Source organism: Odocoileus virginianus, chromosome 19 (assembly GCF_023699985.2).
Source record: "Odocoileus virginianus isolate 20LAN1187 ecotype Illinois chromosome 19, Ovbor_1.2, whole genome shotgun sequence".
Taxonomy (NCBI): Eukaryota; Metazoa; Chordata; class Mammalia; order Artiodactyla; family Cervidae; genus Odocoileus; species Odocoileus virginianus.
Genome location: NC_069692.1, coordinates 28,695,566 through 28,719,299, shown reverse-complemented (window position 1 = coordinate 28,719,299; position 23,734 = coordinate 28,695,566). Strand labels below are relative to the sequence as shown.

General features: G+C 36.5%; 1 protein-coding gene across 6 annotated transcripts in view; it reads right to left on the bottom strand.

Moving 5' to 3' along the window:
- Window positions 1-22,439, bottom strand: part of HACE1 (HECT domain and ankyrin repeat containing E3 ubiquitin protein ligase 1) — a 118,382-nt gene extending 95,943 nt beyond the window's left edge. For 2 of the 6 annotated variants that reach the window (XM_020872571.2, XM_070450046.1), the window contains exons 1-6: window positions 22,104-22,439; window positions 16,548-16,602; window positions 15,405-15,494; window positions 14,523-14,627; window positions 8,417-8,492; window positions 2,124-2,255 (exon numbers count right to left, since the gene is read on the bottom strand). In XM_020872571.2, coding sequence (XP_020728230.1) covers window positions 2,124-2,255; window positions 8,417-8,492; window positions 14,523-14,627; window positions 15,405-15,494; window positions 16,548-16,602; window positions 22,104-22,179 — 534 coding nt within the window. In that variant the 5' untranslated portion in view covers window positions 22,180-22,439. Of the gene's footprint in view, window positions 1-2,123; window positions 2,274-8,416; window positions 8,493-14,522; window positions 14,628-15,404; window positions 15,495-15,685; window positions 15,796-16,547; window positions 16,603-22,103 lie in introns of those variants that run through there. The other 4 variants (XM_020872576.2, XM_070450045.1, XM_070450047.1 and 1 more) reach the window with 4 other exon arrangements.
- Window positions 22,440-23,734: the final 1,295 nt, after the last annotated feature.

Genomic DNA, 23,734 nt, shown 5'->3' with positions numbered 1-23,734 from the left:
CTATAATAACTTACATCTCAGAACCCTTAAATCAGATTCAACTTAAGATAAAAGAATATGCTCATCCACTAAGATTTGAACAGGTCCCACAAATACATTATGACAATAGGTAATATTAACACAAATATCAACACAGATTTTTAGAGGTGGAATTCCATCTGGAGGCTAGGAAATGGACTAATTTTTCAAGATTCTTTCTTGCCCTAATTGAAGGATTAAAAATATACACAATGAATCGGAAAATAGTGCTAAACATTCCCTCTGTGTATGATCCTCGCAGGTAACTATAATGGACCAAATATGTCAGAAAGGAACCTCACTCACTAATACAATCAACCACAAGTCAACGTGGCTTTTTATACTCGTCCTTCTATACTATATCTGCAAAATCTCACCCTGTGAAACCCATCACCACCATGAAGTCAAGCCACCTATAAATCTGAAAATACAGTTCTTCAAAGGCCATCTGACTATGAGCAATTCTCCCTTACTTTACCACACCTGCTTTAGGTTGTAAACCATATGGAGTGTATTATACTTATACAAACTACTCTTCAATAACTTCAGTAGGCAATTCTAAATTTTCAGTGCACCCTGTAATGCACATGTTTTGAAAAAGGTTTTCTGGGTAATTTTTGCTTCTTCACTGGCTCAAAGAACCTAAAATTAGCTTTCGTAGATAATTCCTAATCTGAATTTAGTTTTTTACTAGACAAGTTACTGGGCAACAGATGGAGTTTACAATCCCAGTAAATGATATGCCATTCATTTGTTTCAGCAGAGTGTTTAACATTAAAGCAGGTACTTTTCTGTTGAGTAAGAGCTACCAGCAGGACTCTAACAGGCAACAATTGCTTACTGGGGCCTGTCAAGATTAGAACATTGTAGATGATTTTTTTCCCCACTCAGAATAGGTCTTAAATTTAGTAATACTGACTTGCAGAAAGTAAAAAGTAAAGAAAAGGAATAATCCTGAAAACACTGAATAAGTTTTCAGATGATAAAAGACAAAAGAATAATAATGAACACTGGTGTTCAGAAGAAATGCCAGGAAAGAAAAAAATATTCATATCTCTCTTTTATCCAACTCTTATTAAACATATGACAATGTCAACTTTGAGCTCACTACCTTAAAGAAGTTCAATATTTTGTGAATTGAGGTCATACATAAAACATCTTGGTATGCAGGAGCCAACATCCTGAACCTATGTTAGGAAAAAAGTGTTCGCAAAGACAGAAATCCAGATTCCACCAAGAATTCTCCCAACAAAAACATTAGACTCAGAATGTGTACAAAATAATAAACATGAACTTTTTATCTTTGTAGATTCCGATGGTGTTTTTTTGTTTTCAGTTGGTTTTTTATTTTAGTTAGCAAAATAATATTCTATTATCCATAATGTTAAATGTGGGAAAAAACTGAAAGTAACCAGGATATGAAATTATAAAAAGCAGAAAGTCAATCTAAAATCTTAAGCTAACAATCTTTAAATAAGGTAGCAGTCTCCTAATGAGAAAGAAAACTATTAGCAATTTTAAAAGCCAAATGTTTATACATAGGGATAACAGTAAAGTTCTGCCATAAAACAAATGCATGATTTTAGAAATCAACAGTAAGAAAGAAAATAGCTGTGATTCTAGTACTTATATAGTACTTATATGCCAAGGGAGTAAAAAAATATGATAACCCAAGTTGAACTATTTAAGCAAAGTTGGAGCTTACTCTCTTCATGGTCTAATTCCAACACTTGAGGCTTAATGGTAAAAATATGAAAATGATTAACAAAAAAAATATGAAAAAGTTGTTTGATAAAACCAAGAACAGAATAAACATTATAAACTTAATTATTTGTTAATATTTAAAATTTAAAACATACAGCTAATAAATCTATGAATCAAAAATAAAATTGAAGTCCAAATTACATTAGACATATTTAAAAGCACTATTTTCTGTTCCTTTTACCCACACAGAATATACTAATCAGAAGTGCACATGATGCAGAAAATGTTTTAAGATTTTGCTTTATGCTTCCAATTATGCACAGTGAAAAACTTCTCATGAATTCAAAGTTTAAAAAAAAAAAACACACATGCAACTTAAAAGTCCTTGAGGCTTAATTTACCGTCTTGTGACCATTCTGGCAGGCCACATGCAGCGCTGTCTGCCCCATGGCATCCTCAACATCGACGTCACTGACGTGTTGAACAAGGTCATGGAGTAGTTCTGTCCGCCCATTCACAGCCAGCCAGTGTATCTGTACAGCCATTTAGTTACTTAACATTTATGCAGGAGTATTTCATATAAAAACAGCAAATAAATAATTCAATTATTTCTCAACTGTGAGCACTACATGCATACCAAAGAATAAAATTAAAATTTAAGCCAATATAATTTTTTCCTATGTTTTAAATGGGGGAAAATATGTATCAGGATGTAGGTTACACAGTCATGTACTTCGAAATCAAGCATTTCAATGTTCAAAGTAATTAAAAATCCTAAACTGAGGATTACTAATACTCTGTTTCTTAGATGACCATGGACTGTATGTATAGTTTATCTCTAGAGAAGAGGTACTGAATGTTTTCCCTTCCCCAGAAACAAACATAAGTCAAAAAGTAATCAACACAGTAGGGGTCATATTCTTTATTTCCTATATTTTACAGGTAATGCATAAAACATAAGTAACATACATGGGGAAGATAAAAAATATAAAACACCTAAAAGTCTACAACTCAAAGATAATGCTATAACTTTGGTCTATCCTGTCCACTCATTTTTCATCTGCCTTTTTTCCATTAAAAAAATATATCATGCAAATTATTTTCAAATGGTAGCTTTGAACCCAAGTACCAGCTTCTACTTCTTCCCAAACCTCTGAAATGTCAGTAAAGGGTACTTTTTCTTAAACAACAGATCTATTAAGATAATGGAGGAGGAAATGGCAACCCACTCCAGTATTCTTGCTGGGAAAATTCCATGGACAGAGCAGCCTCCCAGGCAACAGTCCAAGGGGTTGCAAAGAGTCAGACACTACTGAGCAAATGAATATGCACATTAAGATAAAGAACAGGAGAGAGTACAATAGCAACACCTTCTGGAAGCTTTTGTCTGTTTTGTCAGAACAGAAAGATGACCCCTAAACCAGTAAGAGAGAACACTAAGAAGAACACTAAGAACCTGAGATCACAGAACTCCCCAAAAGCTCAAGAAGAGGTGGCAAGCACCCTGCAGTGTCTCTTAGTTACACATAACTTTTATATGAACTAGGAAACCAAAAGATCTGTGTGACTCGCTTTACTGCAGTTTTCATTTTATCAACATGGTCAGGAACAGAACCTGCAGTATCTCCAAGGTATGTATACAAATAAAAACCCAAAACAAGAGAAAGTCAAAGGCATCTCCAGGATGATGGTGAAGAGATTCCAAATAACACTGTACAGGAAGCCAAGAAGTCAACCATTATGACTTAAATCTAACAGCAGTCTCCATAAGAGACTCCCTCAAAACTATTCAAGATGAAAGGTAGTAAACATATGTTATGAGGATATTTATAAAGTTCAGGGAAACTCTAGTAATGAATTGACAATACACATTTAGAAAACAAAATTTTGAGCTGCAATGAAGGAAGTAACAGAAAAGACATATGGATTGAAAAGGAAAAGCCATAATTATCTTAATTTGCAGATGATATGATTATCTATGTAGAAAATCCTAAGGAGTCTACCAGAAACTCCTGAATTAATCAAGTGAGTTCAGCAAGGTCACAAGATATGTGATCAACACAAAAAAGCAATTGTATCTCTATGTACTATCAATGAACATGCAGAAATCAAAATTAAAAATAATATTATTTACAATTGCTACAAAGAAAATAAAATCTAGCTATACACTTAAAACTTGCACAAGATCTGTACGCTGAGCAACATAAAATTCTAATGAAAGAAATCAAAGATTTAAATAAACAGAGAGACATACTGTGTTTACAGACTGGAAGACTCAACATAGTAAAGATGTCAATTCTCCCCAAATTGATCTATAGGCTTAATGCAATTCCAATAAAAAAAAAAAAAAACCTCAGCAGGGTTTTTCATCATAGATAAGTTTATTCTAAAATGTATACAGATGGGTGAAAGAACCAAAGTAGCTAACACAATCTGACAAAAATGAAGTGGGAGGAATTACTCTACTTGATATTAAGGCTTACTATATAGCTAGAGTAATCAAGACAGTGTGATAATGGTAAATGCACACAGATCACTGGAACAGTACTGAGGACCCAGATATAACCCAATACAGGTATGCCTAAAACATTTTAGAGAGAGACAAAGCTAATTTCACACAGGAAGTATATAGTCTTTACAACAAATAGTGAGAGAGTAACTGGAATCCATAGGTAAAAAAATGAGCCTTGACTTGAGCATCACAGACAAATATTAGCTTAAATCAGATCATAGGCTTAGATATAAAATGGAAAATTATAAAACTTTTTGAAAAAGGTAAGAGAAAATCTTCGGGCTCTACAGCAAGGTAAAGAGTTCCTAAACTTGACACCAAAAATACAATCCATAAACGTAAAAACTGATATACTAAACTTTATCAAAATTTAAAACTTTCATACTACAAAAGACCCAGTCAAGAGTTTTAAAAGGCAAAGTAAAGACTGGGAGAAAATATTTGCAAGTCACATACCTGACAAAGGTTTGGTATCTCCAAAATACAAAGAATTCTAACAATTCAATTAAAAAAAAACCAAACAGAAAATGGGCAAATGACTTGAACTCATTTCACAAAACAGGATATATAGATGTCAAATAAAACACATGAACAGCTGTTCAACATTGGCAATTAGGTAAACGCGAATTAAAACCACAATGAAATTATCACTACATACATACTTATCAAGATGACTAAAATAAAATACAGTGACAACACCAAATGCTGGCGAGAATGACAGAAAACTACATCATTCATATGTTGCAGGTGGGAGTACAAGATGATGCAGTGAGCCTGGAAAAGCTTTCCAGTGCATTTTAAAACTAAACATGAAACTACCATACAACCCAGCAACTGTATTACTGGGCATTTTCCTCCCTAAAACATGAAACCTTTATGTTCGCACAAAAACCTGTACACTATGTTCATGGCAGTTTTATTCACAATAGGCCCAAACAGGAAACAACCCAGATGTCTTTCAACAGGTGAATGGTTAAACCATCAGTGGTACATCTACACCAAGAAATACTAGTCAGCAGTGTAGAGGAATGAATTATTAATACACACAACCAAGATCCATCCCATGGAATATGATGAGCACACAAAAGCCCATTCCTAGTATGATTCCATTTATATTATAGTCTTGAAATGACAAAATTTTAGAAATGAAAAACAGATTACTGGTTGCCAGGGTTAGGCACGGGATGAAGGAAAAGAAAGGTGTGGTTATAAAAGAAAACAAAAAACATCTTTTTGGAGTTGGAAATATTAAGAATATTGACTGCGGTAGTGGACACACAGAGCTATAAAGGTAGTAAATCTGTCTAAAACTTAACATACATACATAAACAGGTAAAAGTGGATGCAAGTTAAGCTGGAGAAATCTAAATAACATAAATTGTATCACTGTCAATATCCTGGTCATAACATTATACTATGGTTTTATAAAATGTCAGCATTGAGGAAAACTGTGCAAAATATACAGAGGATTTCTTTGTATTATTTCTTACAGCTGCATATGAATCTACAAGTATCTCATTTTTGAAAATACAATTATTAGTCACATGAAAAACAAAATGCTATGAGAGAAAGAAAAGCAACTACAGGGACTTCCCTGGCAGTCCAATGGTTAAGACTCTGCACTCCCAGTGCAGGGGACATGGGTACGATGCCTGGTCATGGGATTAACAACCCACATGCCACAAAACACAGCATCCCCTGACCCCCAAAAAGCAACTGTAGTAATCTTTTTGGCCCAACTATGAACAGTTTTTATTTAGCCAAAAAATTAAAACACTGAAAACTGACCTAACAAAAATTATAGCTCTATTGGATGGGTGTGAGGGAAATGCGCTTGTACATGATGGAATAAGAGGAGGTAAGGCTAAAAAAGAAACACTTAACTTTATATTCCAGAAAGTTAATAGGTGATGCCTAAAACAGAAAAGTCAAAAAGCAGTTAATACTAGCATGTTATTTAGAATTAGAGAAACAAAATTTTTAAATCTATTAAAATAACTGAGAAAAGTTGACTGGAGTGAGAAATTTGGAAGTTGAGGAGGAAGGTCAAAAGAAAGTTACTAAAGACCTAGATGTGAAACCAGACACTATAAAACTCCTAGAGGAAAACAAAGGCAGAACACTCTCTGACATAAATCACAGCAATATCTTTTTGATCTACCTCCCAGAATAATGGAAATAAAGAATAAATAAATGGGGCCTACTTAAACTCAAAAGCTTTTGCACAAAGGAAACAAAAATAGAAATGAAAAGACAGCCAACAAATTGGGAGAATATATTTGCAAATATTTGTGACTGATAAGGGATTAGTCTCCAAAATTTACAAACAGCTTATGACATTTAACAGCATCAAAAGAAACAACCCACTAAAAAAATACACAGAAGACCTAAATAGAGATTTCTCCAATGAAGACATACAGATGGCCAATAATCACATGAAAAGATGTTCAACACTGCTAATTATTAGAGAACTGCAAATCAAAACTATTAACTATCATCAAAAAAAATCACAAACAGTAAATGCTGGAGAGGGTATGGAGAGAAAGGAACCCACCTGCACTGTTAGCAGGAACACAAATTGGAACAGCCACTATGGAGAAGCGTATGGAGGTTTCTTTAAAAACTAAAAAACAGAGCTACCATATGGCCCTGCAATCCCACTCTTGGGCATATAACCAGAGAAAAACAAGATCTGAAAGGATACATGCATCCCAATGTTCACTGCAGCCCTGTTTACAACAGCCAAGAGAGGAGGCAACCTAAATGTCCACTGACAGAGGAATGGATAAAGAAGATGTGGTAAATATATACAAAGGAATATTACTCAGCCATTAAAAGGAATGAAATAATGCCACTTATAGCAACATGGATGGGCCCAGAGACTGTCATACTGAGTGAAGTAAGTCAGATAAAGAAATGTCATATGACATCCCTTATATAAGAAATCTAAGAAAGAAATGATACAAATGAACTTATTTACAAAACAGAAAGAGGCTCAGACTTATAAAATGAACTTGTGGTTGCCAGGGGAAGGGATACTTGGGGAGTTTGAGATGGTCACCTATACATGCTATATTTATAGCCCTTGGGGCTTCCTGTGTAGCTCTTGGAACTCTGCGCAGGGCTATGTGGCAGCACGGGTGGGAGGGAGGTTGAGGGAAGAAAGGGCACATGTATATATACGGCTGCGTCCCTCTGCTGTCCACCTGAAACCACCACAGCGTTGGTTAACCGTCTACGTGTGTGTGTGTGCTCGCTTGCTCAGTCACGTTCAACTTTTTGCAGCCCCATGGACTGTACTCTCCCAGGCTCCTCGGTCCATGGAATCTTTCAGGCATGCTGGAGTGGGCTGCCATTCCCTACTCGAGGGGATCTTCCCGACCCGGGGAGTAAACCCGATCTCCTGCATCACTCGCACTGGCAGGTGGACTCTTGATCACCGCGCCACCTGGGAAGCCCTGTTAACCGGCTGCACTCCAATACAGAACAAAAAGTTCAAAAGAAAAAAGAAATTAAAGAAAAACAAAGAGAATGTTTATTTTTTTCAGGCTAAGAGTGTCATAAAGTAGATGTACATTTATTTGACATAAAGTGCCATATAATTCACAGGCCTTACAATTCATCTATTTAAAGCATACAGCTTACTGGGTTTCAGTATAGTCACAGAGTTGTGCAATCATCACTACAATCAATTTTAGAACATTTTCATTTCTCCCAAAGAAGCCCTGTACCCATTAGCACTTCCATTTCCTGAGATGGATACGGAAGATACATGTTTCATTCTGGCTCTGCCACCTGTGTGAAGAAACTCACCCACTGCCTTCAGTTTTTCTTACTGATGCTCCTCTGCTTTTTTCTCATAGGACTCTTAGAGGCAATGAATTTTGTTTGACAATAGTTGGGAGACAGCATAGGCAACATAACCAAACAAAGATCACATCATTCTTATTGCCTCACTTTTATAATTTTGCTGAGTTCAGAACAAACCAATTATAAACATTTCACCCTTAACATCAATATGTATAAATTAGCCGAGAAGTATACCTGAAATCATTCTGTATCTTCCCAATTACCACAAAGAAATAACTGCAGAAATATTTGTACTACACTTTGCATTACTATTACTTTTGATATTTTCTAAAAGTATTTCTAAAATCTCAGACAAAAACTCTTAGCACTTACTGCAGTAAGACCTTCATTATTACAAATGTTGACATCAGCACTGTATTCTAATAATTTACTCATGCATTTCTTTTGCCTGAAAAGAAAAAGAGACAGTAAAGACAACTGTTACTAGAAAAATAAACAAATGAAAATTATTTTACTGAAATATTAACTACACTCAATATTGAGAGCAAATAACCTGCATCTGCAATATTTAAATAAATATTTCAATAAATAAATGTAGCATAGGAAACAATATTGTTTCTATGATTCAAAGATAATAGGATTTTTAAAAGGCACAATGAGGTTTTAATGCCATTAGGACAAATTCATCATTCAAAATGCTATGAAATTTCTAGTGTTGACAGAATATTTGAAATAGTAATCTTCATTAAAAATCTAAGGCATTCATGAGTCTAATGGAAGCAGAATGGACAGAGTAAAATGATGTCTCAGTGAATGCTGTATCCTATATTCTTGATTGTAGCATATTTAAAATAAGATGAGTTGTAAAAAATAACAAATTAATAAAATGGCTATCTATTTATCCCCTTACCCACTTAATTTTTTTTCAGCTTTTTTACTGTAGTAAAATACACATAACGTAAATTTATCATCTTAACTATTTTTAAGTGTACAGTATTAGGGTTCTCTGCTGCCTCAGACAGTAAAGAATCTGCCTGCAATGCAGGAGGCCTGGGTTCAATCCCTGGGTCAGGAAGATGCCCTGGAGAAAGGAATGACTACCCACTCCAGTATTCTTGCCTGGAGAAGTCTATGGACAGAGAAGCTTGGCAGGCTACAGTTCATGGGGCCACAAAGAGTCAGATACGACTAAGCAACTAACATTTGATCACTTGATCAGCAATATTAAGTATATTCATACTGTTGTGCAACCACCATCACCATCCATCTCAAGAACATTTATCAGCTTTCTGAAAGTCTGCATCCATTAAATAATTAACTCTCCATTCCCTCTCCTGCTAGTTCCTGGCAACCACTATTCTACACTTTATCTCTACAATTTGCCCTTATCTAAATGTCTCACAGAAGTGGAATCATACAGTTTGTCTTTTTGTGACTGGCTTATTTCACTTAGTATAATCTCCTCAAGGTTCATCCATGTTGCAGCATACAACATGGATACAGAATTTCCTACCTTTTAAGGGGCTTCCCAGGTGGTGCTAGTAGTAAAGAACCTGCCTGCCAATGCAGGAGACAGAAGAAACGCGGGTTCAATTCTTGGGCTGGGAAGATCCCCTAGAGAAGGGCATGGCAACCCACTCCAGTATTCTTGCCTGGAGAATCCGATGGATAGAGGAGCCTGGCAGGCTACAATCTAGAGAGTCGCTCAGAGTCGAACTCAGCTGAGGCGACTTAGCACTTCTTAGCACTTACGTAAGGCTGAATAATATTCCACTGTATGTATATACCACATTTAGTTTATCCATTCATGTGCAAATGGATGCTTAGGTTCCTTTATTTTAGCTATTATGAATAATACTGCTATGAATTCAAGTATACAAATATTTCTGCAAGACTCCGCATGAGATTTTGGGGGATATATACCCAGAAGTGGAATTGCTGGATCATAGTATCATTCTATTTTTATTTTTGAGGAAGCAATGAACTAGTTTCCAGAGCATCTGTACCATTTCACTTTCCCACCAACAGAGCACATGAGTCCAATTTCTCCACACCCTCATCAACACTTGTCATTTTTTTTTTGACAGCCATACTAATGAATCTGAGTTGGTGTCTCATGGTAGTTTTAACTGGCATTTCCCTGATTAGGGACATTAAGCATCTTTTCTTGTTCTGGACACCTGTATATCCTACTTGGAGACATCTACAAAAGTATGTTGCTGCCTTTTGAACTGCCTGTCAGTTTGCTCACAATGTTTTCTCCTAGCCTGATCCATTCTTCCTCACTCTTCAGTGTTTATCTCAATTTCTCTTTCATTAATAAATAAATGAAAACTCATGCTTTGGAAACAAAGTGATACACACACACTATATATAGTACATATAGTATTAATGTGAATACTGAGATACTGTGATTTACAGTAAGAATATATATTTATATATATTTGTATATTTATTTGGTCTTAATCCACACTTCTTGGCTCACAGTTCTAAACCCTAAACAATTCAAAGCAATGGGCCTCTTTTCCTGAAAACTTTCAGGGAAGGTGACTTTTGGGTCCCACCCAACGGTGGGGGCTGGTTGCCAGGAGAATCAACCACATATTAGAGGGCACTTTCAGTCCCACTCCTATTTCCAGGGAGGGGATAGCAACCAGAGGTTGAATCAGCTGCTAACAGCCAATGATTTAAGTCAGTAACGACTATGTAATGATGTCTACAAAGACCCAAAAGGACAAAATTTTTTGTCCCTTTCAGGAAGAGCTTTCATGGAGGGGAACCAAAATGCTTCTACCTATGACCATGCCCAAATCTCTTTGTTCAGGATGCACCCAATGTGTCTATCTCTTCATTTGGTTACTGACTCATATCCTTTAATACTCTTATAAAATAAAAAAAATCAGTACTCTAGTAAGTAAATAAAGAAATTCTCCTGAGTTCAATGAGCCTTCTAGCAAATTAATCAAGCCCAAGAAAGTGATCACGGGAAACTCTGATTTCTAGCCAGCTGGTCAAAGTACTAGTTAAAACCTGCACTCTCGACAGGAATCCTGAGTTGGAAGGGGATGGCAGAACCTCCAATCTGTAGCCAGTCAGTCAGAGAACTACTTGAAACTGACCTCGCAACTGGCATCTGAAGTGGAGGGTGGTCTATAGGACTGAGCCCTTCACCAGCAGAATCTGCTTCTACCTGAAGGTACATCACAGTGTTAGATATGATCTGACTTTTAGGAAACTGCTGTCATTTGAGACTTGCCTGTTGGTTTGATGAAGCCTACAACTGCCCCCCTCCACATACACACACTGGAATTGCGTCCAGGAACCCTTTGCAAATGTGCTATACATACATAATAATATATAGTATATAGAGAATATACATAATACATGTAATATAGTAACTATTTATTCTAATAATAAATTTCTTCATACCCTATCACGTTTCTTTAATCAACTCAGTACTAAACATAGCTAACTAATTACTAATTATTCAATCTTATAATAAGCTATCAGTTCAGTCACTCAGTCATGTCCAATCTGTGACCCCATGGACTGCAGCATACCAGGCTTCACTGTCCATCACCAACTCCCGGAGCTTGATGAAACTCATGTCCATCAAGCTGGCGATGCCATTCAACCGTCTTGTCCTCTGTATATATAATAGTTATAATTGCTATTAACTGAATAAACCTTTTAAAAGAAAACAAATTACTTTTCCTCCTATGACTCTTTCTTTCTAAAATGAAGTTAAATTCAACTAAAATCAGCACTTTAATCAAAGAAATGGAAGAAAGTAAAGCTCTCAGTAAACTTAAAAGTTTAAACGTTTACAAATTTTCTTCATCAAATACAGTTATGAAAATCTTAGGAAATAAATCTTCATAACTGTGAGGCAGCAGACCACAAAATCCTATTAAAATTAATTTTACATTGTTTAAATTATGCCTGTGTGATGGCACCCATAATATGGGACTTCTAAAATCTATTCAGAAGCCTGATGTAGACCACTGGCCTATTGTCAAAATAAACACTTAGGTAGGACTGTGCCAGGGAAAGGGTTCCAAAGAAGTGTTCAGGGCAGAGGTTTGTTGAAGAGAAGCAGCAAAACATAATGCTGCCCTCCCAAAATGAACTGCAAAAGGTGCAGGGCACTATGAGAGAAATACATCCTTTTTCTCACTTAACAGTCATCACTATTTTCCATAACCGTGAGTAATTAAAAAAGGCCCATTAAGTGCTTACCTCTTTTGCTTACATTGGAGCTAAAATATTAACTAATACATGAGCTCTACCCTTTATGAGCTCACAATCTAGCTCAAAAAAATAGTGAAAAAATGTTTCAAAACTGACCAATACACAACCTAAAGATACACAATAATTTTTAAGTCTTCTCTTTTAAAATTCTCATACAATCATGAGCAATGCTGGATCCTACTGTACAGGAAGCAACAACTTTCCTGCCTGGATACTGCAACAATGATAAGTTTATGGTAACCCGAAGGACAGAGGGACCAGTCATCCAAGTGTTCTGAGGCAACTTAAGGGTCTTCCACTAGAAAGGAAGGCAATTTAGTACCCAGCACTGATGGCTGAAGATAGAAACTCTAAAACTGGCCAAGAGAAATATTCTACCTTTCTGACAATGACAGATGAGGGAACAAAACAAAAAAATTTCACAAATCAGATGGACCAGCCAAAGGGGCAGAATTCACCTATGACTTCTGCTTCAGTCTAGACAAACTTGAACTTATAGAGAAATCACACCAAAAAACGTTTTCTGAAACCATCAAAAGCTACAGGAACAAGTAGCTTTTAAGTTGAACAAGGTGCCCCTAAACTGTACAAAGCACCCATTTAGTAAATAAAAAACAAAATAGTTATGTACTGAATATCGAAAGTAATCTTTATAGGAATGAAATGCATCCAAGTTAGATGCTATGTAAGGGTTACAGACGCTTCTTATTCCTTTTCTCTTGACTGATTTGCCATATGAATTATGAAATAATATGTCATATGTTTTCATCTTTAAAATGTAATGGTCTCCAAATTGAATGTCTCACCAAAAAAAGAAAGATAAATATTTGAGGTGATGGATGAGAGAAATCCCTTCACAATGTATAGATAAAATCATGATATACACTATAACTATATTTATAATTTTATTTGCTGATTATACTTCAACAAAGGGGGGGGGGGGGTCGGAAAGCAATGGTCTCCTAAATGACAAAGTCCCCTACTACAGCAGGAGCAGGTGTTTTATCCCTGCTGTGCACCAACCTGTCCTTCCATTTACAGTTGTTGAGACAATTTTTCATATGTAACTTCTAAAAAGAGCTTTGTCACTAACCTACCAACACATGGGATAATGGATCTAGACCTGAGATCAGTGCAGCAAAAGAACCAGTGATTCACTCTTGCTGTCGTTCAGTCACTCAGTCGTGTCCAATTCTCTCCAACTTCAATGCTCTATATTTACTCTGTTTACTCTAACCTTGGCTTTGACACCCCACAACATGTCTAATGTGGCCAATTATGATAAAAACCAGTTGTTTAACCAGCATGCTGTCTTTTACAACATGGACAACTAAACTGGTTCACATGCTAAATCAGGAAATGGAACAGACTAGACAGGGTCAAAGACTACGCCTCTCCCATGTCCAACCTAGATATCACTATCATTCTTATTTTACTGGTTCCACTTTAACCACTGTCTGAAAAAATTTGGTTTCACATTGATAAAGTGGACAATTTTAGCCCCATATCTATCTCACTTACGCAGCCACCTTAACTACCCAGAATTTCAGTTCAAAACAGGCAACAAAAATACTTTCCAGAGTAATCAAAAGAATAAACACATAGAAATATTTTTCAAAGAGAAGTTTTCTGAAAGTTCCTTAAGCTCTGAATCAAAAACTACTTATTTTCATTGTAAACATAATTCCAACCATTTTGGTCCAGTTTCTCAGTCCAAGAGAATTTTAAGAAGTGAAAAATATTGTAGAGGCAGAAACAGATGTGACTGTGAAATTCTCATAAAAAGTACAGTAGGGTTTAAAATAGCACACAATGAGTTAGTACGCTCATTCACAAATAATTATAAAACTAGGTAAAATATATTTAGTCTGTCTTTAATTGCATTAATAAAATTAAACAATTTGGAAAATAAGTCATGGAGTCAGATGTGGCAAAAAACTAGCAGGAAAAAGGACACTGAAACAAAGAGGTGAAAATTATGCTTTTCAAAAAATGTCATTATAAGTAAAAATAAACTCTGATAAACATATATTTAAGAAGAAAAATATTAGTGAACAACTTAATAAATTATTGATATTACTATAGTTATTTAAAAGGATAACATAATAATCCAAGACCCTCTTCCCAAGGCAAATATTGGGGGAAAAAAATTACCAAATGAAGGCAGAGTGCTTTCCTATGTCATAACTGATAATCCAACTTAAGCTACTCAAGAAAAAATATTTACCCATTTCTAGCTGCCAAATGAAGAGGAGTACAGCCCGAAATATCTTGATAGTTAGGATTTGCTCCTTTCTTTAAAAGCAGAACCAAGCATTCCACTGATCCACAACTAAAATAATATTAAAAACAGTTCAGATGCATTTAATCTACAGCCATAGTTGACAAAGCTTAATTAAAAAATAAAAAGCTCTATTAAACACATTATTTTGGGGGTCCATATTGACCTACTATTTAACTCCTGTCACAAGGAGTAAATAACCTCTACTTTCAAGATGGCACATTCTATTACGAAATCTATGAAGTATTTGAGAAGTTCATATGAAACAAAATAAAGTAGCATTAGCACATAAAAGAAACCATATAATACTCTCAACTTTTGGCCTTCCAGAAGCCAAATTTATATTGAAAAATCAATTTTATTTAGGGAGAGTTAGCACTACCTAAATCTTAAAAGGTGATATCAACAAACTGATTAATTACACACTGGAACATTATGAATAAAAATCATTCTCACACCTAAGAAAAAAGTATAAAGCCAACAACTTTACATGGAATTAGCATATAAAATCTTACACTGGTGGGATAAAAGTAAAATTTTGATGAATGTACCCTCTTAAGTTATCCAGGAAAGATAAATGCCATGCCTAACCTCCTCTAATCTGATCTAGGACAGCAAAAACATCAGATATGACTTGAGTCCAATCCCAAAATTAAAAAACTATCTAGAGAAAGGATGCAAGTGTGGCACACTATGGCCTCAATAAGACAAAGAACCACTCAGCTATCTGTTCTCATCTCTCTCCATAGCTACTATGGAATCACATTGCTTCAAAGCTTACTGATCATTACTTTAGACCATAGCTTAATCCAAAATATTTAGTCTTACTTTGCTGCAATGTGAAGCAAGCTTCTTTTCACACGTCCAAATGCATAATTGACATCAAACTTTGAATTTGATAGTAGTTCAGAAACAGACCTAAGCAAAAAGAGTCAATGTTTAAAAAAAAAGTTTTTAAAAACATAATAACTCAAGTTAATAGCTCTTTAGTGTTACCCTTACCAACTATTCAAAAGGTTTTGTCTCACATCAGCCAAAAAACAAGGCACTACTCTCTAAGCAGAGCACGGCAGCCAGTGCAGCATCATCCAAAATTCAACTGCCCTCACCTATAAACTGGTGCTGACGGGCTCCTCATCTGCCGCTCTGACTATGTCACCTGCTCTGAGGACACCTAAGTTGGCTTCAGCTCCCACTAGATTCTTGAGAAACAAAGACAGCTGGGCTGGCTGCTCCCTTTGCAGAAAGTTGAGCCTATCTATATTAATTTTGGCCAAATAAGAAAAATCAGACAAACATCTTAATTATATCAGACAGGAATTTCAAAGCAAAAAAAAAAAAAAAAAGAATCATTTATATTTTAAATTTGTTCCAAAATACAGTGTCTCTTTCTCCTCATAATACCAAACTACCCAATGGTTAACCACAGCAGAGTTGTCTGTTACAAGTCACACCTCATCACACAGCCAGACAACTGTATCTCACACAAGCCCTTTAAAAAAAAACGGGTCAATACTACATTAATAAAAAGAATATTTAAAGAAAAGAACTTCAAAATAGTAAAATGTTAAGGAATAAGTTGTCCATCAGGCCTAACTTACTGCTACAAAGGTCAGTAGTAAAGTAACCTCTAACAGAAACCATATTTTCCACTGTCAGTAACCGAGCAAATAATTATTTTAATTTCTGACTATTCATTTAGAAAATCTCTTCACAACACTGTAAATCAACTATACTTCAATAAAATATGTAAATTTTTTAAAAGTTAAAGAAAATCTCTAACCATAGACTATTATAGCTGATAAAGAACTTGGAAAATCTTGTTTCTTATTTCACAGACAGCAAATTATAGCAGAGTTAAATAACTTGCCCCAGGTCAAAATGTCCAAACTCTGTGTCCATGTTTATATATGCAACATTTAAGTAAATGCATATTCTTAAAAAATATAAATTTCTGAAATAGGCACTCACCTGTGTTGATCAGCCATTACCATTGGCATTAATGTATAAACAGCAGTTTCATTATCTAAGTATTAAAAAAAAAAAAAAACAGAAAAAAGAATTAATTTATCTCCTGTTTCTTCCAAAGGGTGATACTTACAACTATTTTAAAGTTTTCTTAACTCTAAATAAAACACTAGGAGAAGAGGTGGAAGTTAATTATGAACAGTGCAAAACACTAGAAGTATTACACCTACTATTTGCAAAAATGTAGAATGTTTCACCATACCTACTAGGATTTTGGAGGAATTTTAAGTATATATGAATATCAAAGATATACATGCTAAAATAAATTTAAAACATTAAATATACATAATAGTTCATAATAGTTGCTTCATGTCAATACTGTAACATAAGAAATTTTTAGAAGTTTTTATAAAAGCATTAAAGTCTTACTTTTACTTATCACTTAATTTATGTTTTCATTTTTTATAGAATTCACAGAAATAATTCAAAAGAAGTTAAAAGTCAGTTACACCTATGATCTCATGCAATACTTATGTAAATTTCAGCCAGTGTTTGCATTTACTTTTATATATTACTAGTAGGCTGCAGTCCATGAGGTCACTAAGAGTTGGACACGACTGAGCGACTTCACTTTCACTTTTCACTTTCATGTGCTGGAGAAGGAAATGGCAGCCCACTCCCGTGTTCTTGCCTGGAGAATCCCAGGGACAGGGGAGCCTGGTGGGCTGCCGTTTATGGGGTCGCACAAAGTCGGACACAACTGAAGTGACTTAGCAGCAGCAGCAGTAGTCATTCCTCAATTCAATGCATTTTAGAGCTTCATGTTGTTTAATAAGCTATTTACAATGAATAACCCTGATACATCCCATTTAGTCTTTAAAAAGTTAACAGCGGTGCTAAAATGAATGAGTTAAAGTTTGAGAAAAAGAGTATTTGCATATCAAAGCATCTCCCCCAAATACTAATTACAAAGGAAAAATAGTGAATTTACAGTGGAGAACCTAGCAGATATCACCTTAATCAACTCAAAAAGGGTAACATCACCAGAAATAATACATATCAATATTTCACAGTGCTTGAGTTTCCACTAAGAGCATATCACTTTCACAATATTCTTGCCAAAAATCTTTAACGTTAATCTACTCATGGGAAAACATTAGACAAATCCAAATTAGGGGGAATTCCACAAAATACCTGATCAGCCCTCTTAAAAAAGTCTCAAGACCATGAGAGACAAAGAAAAATTAGAATTATCACAGTTCAAGGGAGGCTAAGGAAACATGACAACTAAATGCAATATGGTATCCTGGACTGGATCCTAAAATAGAAAAAAAGGCATTAGTAGGAAAACTGACATTCTAATAAACATCTGTAATGTCTCTAATAAATATCTCTAATAAACATCTTAAATGCTCATAGCAATACACCAATATTAACTCCTTAGTTTTAATCATTGTACTTTGGTTGTATAAGATGTGAACATGAGGGGAAGCTGGTTGAAGGGTATACAAGAACTGAGTAGTATTTATGCAACTTTTCTGTAAGCCTCAATTACTTAAAAATGGAAAGTTTTAAAAAAAAAAAAAAAGGAAAAGTTACTAAAAGATCCCTAAGAGATGAGTCAACCAAATGTAATTAAGGTGTGGACTATGACCGGATACTGATTCAAACAAACCAACTGTATATTTTTGAGAGGAGAAAACTGAATATGATGAACTGGATATTTCATGAGAATTAAAAATTACTGTTGTGTTGGCTCTAATAATGGTATTGTGATTATGCTTGAAAAAACATATTTAGAAATATATCGAAGTATTTATAGAACAGAAGTTACCATTTCTGCACATTTTTGTTCATTATTTTAACTATTTTTGAGTATGAACATGAAGAACAATTTAGTCCCAGTAAATTTCACAAGTCCAGTGTGCAAATGCAACAGTTCTTTCACTATAAAAATAAAGTTAATAACCAAGGAATCCTATTAATAACTAGCAGCCAACATGTTTTAAACCATTATCTTCAAGGCACTGTTCTAAACACTTCACATACAAATGCATCATCTCATTTATCCTCACAGGCACATTATGAAGTAGGTACTAGTATTATCCCCATTTTGCAAATTAGAAAATTGAAGCACTAGTTAAGCAATAAGTATGTGATGGTGGCGTTAACTGCCTAAACTGGAATTCAAAGCTGGCTGATTCCAAAGCCCCAATTGTAAAACTTTTACAGGGCACACAGTATACACTACATATAAATAACCAAAAGGTCGACAATAGAGTACTTACTCTTGACACGTACAATACAGTCTGTTTCATTCTCTTCTATTTTGATTTTTTCAAAATGCTAACTGCAATCACTAAATCATTCTCATTCCCTATCACCAACAGGAGTTGAAAAAACACTGGACTAAGCCTCCCTCAGCATGACAACACTCTCTCTCTCTTATAAAACACTTGCCCCCAAAAATCAAGACAGTTTCAATTAAGTCACTCCATGATAAAGTCATAAACAGGAAATACCCTTATTTGTGAATTTAAACTTCTATAACCAGATAGTACACAATTTTAAGTGAACATCATAAGTTCACATGGGTTTATTTACAGTGTTTATTTAGATAAAATTTATATATAGATCTTATTTTTAAGTCACACCTAACCTTATTTTAAAAACATAGCTTACATACACTAAAAGGTATGAAGACACAAATAGAACCACAACTGTGATGCCAGGAGACTCTCCAGCAAATACTAAGAAAATACTGAATAAAATTTGCTGTCAGGTGCTTCCTTCTTCACACTCATAAAGAAATCCTGAGAACTAGGTATATAATGAAAGTTCAGAGTGATAAGATTAAACTTTCTCTCATTTAAGAGTGGTAAGACTGAACTTTCCCTCACTTTATTACATTGGCTGGCCATTTTTATTAATAGTTTCAGAAAACTATTTAAGGAAAACCTCAAAGAACAGAAAGCTCAGATTCACTATGCTATATTCAATTTTCTCCTCAAACCATAAAATGGAAGAGAATTTTAATTGTTAATTATCATAATCATCATTCAAGCATATACTCCAATGGGCTCAAGTTCTATTATTTTATTAAACGAACTACATTCATTGTAAATGCAGTAGTTTTTTTTTTTCCCACATAAATGAACAATATAAGCCAATTTTTTGAAGTGCACTGAGAATCTATATCCCTAAAATCATTGTTTCCCCTTACTTCCTATCTCACGAGATTCCTGTTAGCCCTGCCTAATACCTGCACTCCATTACTTAGTGGGAATACTCAGGTTTTCATCATCTCAAGGGAACATAAATATGTCCTCCCAGTATCCAATTCAGTAAATATCTGCAGTTTAATCCTATGCAACAAAGTTAACTTTAGAGTGAAGTCTGATTAAAAATGCCAACCTTAATAATTTATTCCAATTAAATGATTAATAACTGAATTCTAACAAGGCAAGATAAATATTTGATTATTTCCTAAATTTAGATAGATCTCAGAAATTCTGTTCAGCCCTTAAAATGTAAGCACAATAATCTGGATGTAACACATCCAGATATAACTGGATGTAACACATCCACACACATGCACGCATGCCTGCCCGAGCGCACTTGAAAGAGCCAATCTCAAAGAATTCAAAAAGATTCATCAGAATTTGGGGATAAAATTGATGAACAACTTTAAAACAAGATGAGCAAACTCATTATAATCAAAGAAAAACAAATGTAAGCAACATGCAGAAAAGTTTTATTTTTCATTACTCTAGGGTCGAGGGACTCTCAGACTGTCAGTGGAACTTTCTGTTCCAGAGAGTAACTTGAGAAGTTGATACTTAGTCTTTAAAATGTTGATATAATTAGATCTATATTCTTCTATATAATAATCCTACGGAAATAATTATAAAGGCAGACTAAGATTTAAAAATTAAAGCTGTTCCTCATAAAATCTATTATAAAAAATTAGATTCAATGTTTGTTACATATTATCATATGAAAGCCTAAAAATCATTAAGCATGTTTAAAGATATAAAAGCATTATGCTTTCTAAAAGCAGGACAAAAGACTATATGCAGTATGATCTTAATTTGGTATAGAAAGAAATAATAATAGAAAGAACTCAAGAAAATACTAGGCATTGTTTATTACTGGGTGAGAAATAATAGATTATTTTTCTTGCTTTCAAGATTTTCTACAATGAAAACATACTACCTTTAAAACCAGGAAATATTATCCAAGTATTCTAGGTCACATTTATGTTAAAAAAATGGAGACAAGCTGAGCAATACAAATTGCTGTCAATGAAACTACACACGCAGCAGCAGACACCAAAAAATCTGTGAGAAACGAGTAAGCACTTAAAAAATGGACTCAAAGTGGAAACAAAACAGAGAAAGAGTAAGCTGAAGGCAAAAGTCTTGTTCCTAACATCGGGATTATTTTCAGTCTGTTACTTTATACTAGCAAAGTTCCAAGTACAAACTTATTTTTCAGAAACAGTCGACTCAAATTTTGCTGTTCTGAATCTTAGGTAGAAACAAGGGAAAATCTTTTCAGGGAAATCATCCCTAGGGCCCCAGTCCACATTTCTCTGATGACTCTGTGCCAAGGTCTCCTTCCCTAACTTAAAAATCACTGCTCCAGCAGCCATTCAAAGAAAGTTTCCTGGCGGGGGCGGGGACGGATATAAACTAACACAATGCACTAAAAAGAAAAACAAATCACCAGCCATAATTGCCACCCTTTCTCTCAGTTGCGAGTACACAATCAAAAACCTCTTAGAGGCAGCACGGCTCTCACACACTACCACTAAACCGATCATGAGGCTGCAAACAAAACGGCTTTCTCACCTTTTATTACTTGTGTGCTACCTATCCTGAAGGTACTCTTACACACTTAACTAAAAATTACTTAACTACAAGGATCACGCCTACTTCTCTGTAGAAGCACCGCAGCCCCAACCTGTCTGATGAATAAATGATGAAGTGGATATGCATATTAAAGTGTACACATGTAAACATACAAGCACTTCAAGTACACGTTTGATATTTGACATCCTTTTATTTATCTGCTTATTGTAAAAACAAAATGGTGCTCTACACGTTGAAAAACAAAAGACCGCTTAATTACCCTCAGCACCTTAAAGTAAACGACCCTACTTGGGTTGGGGGTTGGGATCTATCTACCCCACCTCTCCAGCACTTCCAGGCAGCGAATGGAAAAAGGCCAACAACTATGCAGTCTGCTGAATCCGGGTCTCCGCCATCCGGGTGATATTTCTGCTCCTTCTCCGAAACCCCTAACCGATAGTCTGGAGAGACTTCCTTCAAGTCCTGCTTCTTCCAGCGGCAGGACGCGCACGGCCCGGGCCCCTCCCACAAACTCCACCTGCCCGGGGCGGGAGTGGCGGCCGAGAGGTGGCCAGGGGTCCCAGACCGGCCCCTCCCTGCCAAGGAAAGTAAACGTGGGCGTTTGTTCAGCTTTCGGTTAGTTTCCCCCAACCCCGCAGCTCCCCGAGCCCCGCCCCCGGCGGCCCCAGCCCCGCGGCCCGCTCACCATCGGGCAGCTCCACGGTGCGCGCGCGGCGCAGCGAGCGCGTCAGGCGATTGAGCTGCTCCATCGCTCTCTCCATCCTCGGCGCGCCCTCCGCGCTCCCCCAGCCCGCCCGCGGCCTCCGCGCTCGGAGCCCTACATCTCGCCCCGCGCCCGTCCCGCGGGCGGTGGTGCCGGCTCGCCCGGACTAACTCCCTGGGCTGGGGGGGAAGCTCGGGCCGCGTCCTCCGTCCGGAGGCTGTCGGTCCGACGACTGAGGAGACACCCGCCGACGAAGACGGCGCTCTCGCCCTTCCTGCGGCGGCCGCCGCCGCCGCTTCCCTCTCGGACTCGCACAGCCTTCTGGGAGCAGTAGTTTGGGGCCGCGCGCCCGGGGCGGAGCCACGCTCGCTGCGCCAGTGGCTCCACGCCTCCACCACGCAGACGCCGGGGTAGAGCGGTGTGTGCGGGAACCAGTGCGCAACCTGGGCGTAGCCGCAAGCTCCTGGGAAAATACCAGCGTGTTCTCACGCACTCTTTTCCTGCTCCACAAAGCTTTACGCGAGCAGCTCCCTTCAACTCTATTATATAGCCGATTGGGGATTTGCACAATTGTTCTTTAAAAAATAAAATAAAGATTCATCCTCAGTCATGCAAGTATTGGTAGGTTTTTCAGAACTTTTGAAATGGTACATTTTCATATGTCAGATTTAAACAATCATAAAGTCAAAGAAATGCAAACGCAGAATATACTTTTTCCCTCATTCAGTTCAGTTCAGTCGCTCAGTCGTGTCCGACCCTTTGCGACCCCTTGGACAGCAGCAAGCCAGGCTTTCCTGTCCATCACCAACTCCCTGAGCTTGCTCAAACTCATGTTCATCGAGTTGGTGATGCCATCCAACCATCTCATCCTCTGTCGTCCCCTTCTCCTCCTGCTTTCAACCTTTTCCAGCATCAGGGTCTTTTCCAATGAGTCAGTTCTTCTATTAGCTGGCCGAAGTATTGGAGCTTCGGCATCACTCCTTCCAATGAATATTCAGGACTGATTTCCTTTAGGATGGACTGGTTGGATCTCCTTGCTGTCCAAGGGACTCTCAAGAGTCTTCTCCAACACCACAGTTCAAAAGCATCAATTTTTCGGCACTCAGTTTTCTTGATAGTCCAACTCTCATATCCATACATGACTACTGGGAAAACCATAGCTTTGACTAGACAGACCTTTGTTGGCAAAATAATGTCTCTGCTTTTTAATATGCTTTCTAGGTTGTTCATAATTTTTCTTCCAAGGAGCGAGCATCCTTTAATTTCATGGCTGCAGGCACCATCTGCAGTGATTTTCAAGTCCCAAAAAATAAAGTCTCTCACTGTTTCCATTGATTCCCCATCTATTTGCCATGAAGTGATGGGACCAGATGCCATGATCTTAGTATTCTGAATGTTGAGTTTTAAGCCAGCTTTTTCCACTCTCCTCTTTCACTTTCATCAAGAGGCTCTTTAGTTCTTCACATTCTGCCATAAGTGTAGTGATATCTGCATATCTGAGGTTGCTGATATTTCTCCCTGCAATCTTGATTCCAGGTTGTGCTTCATCCAGCCCGGCATTTTGCATGAAGTACTCTGCATATAAGTTAAATAAGCAGAGTGACAATATGCAG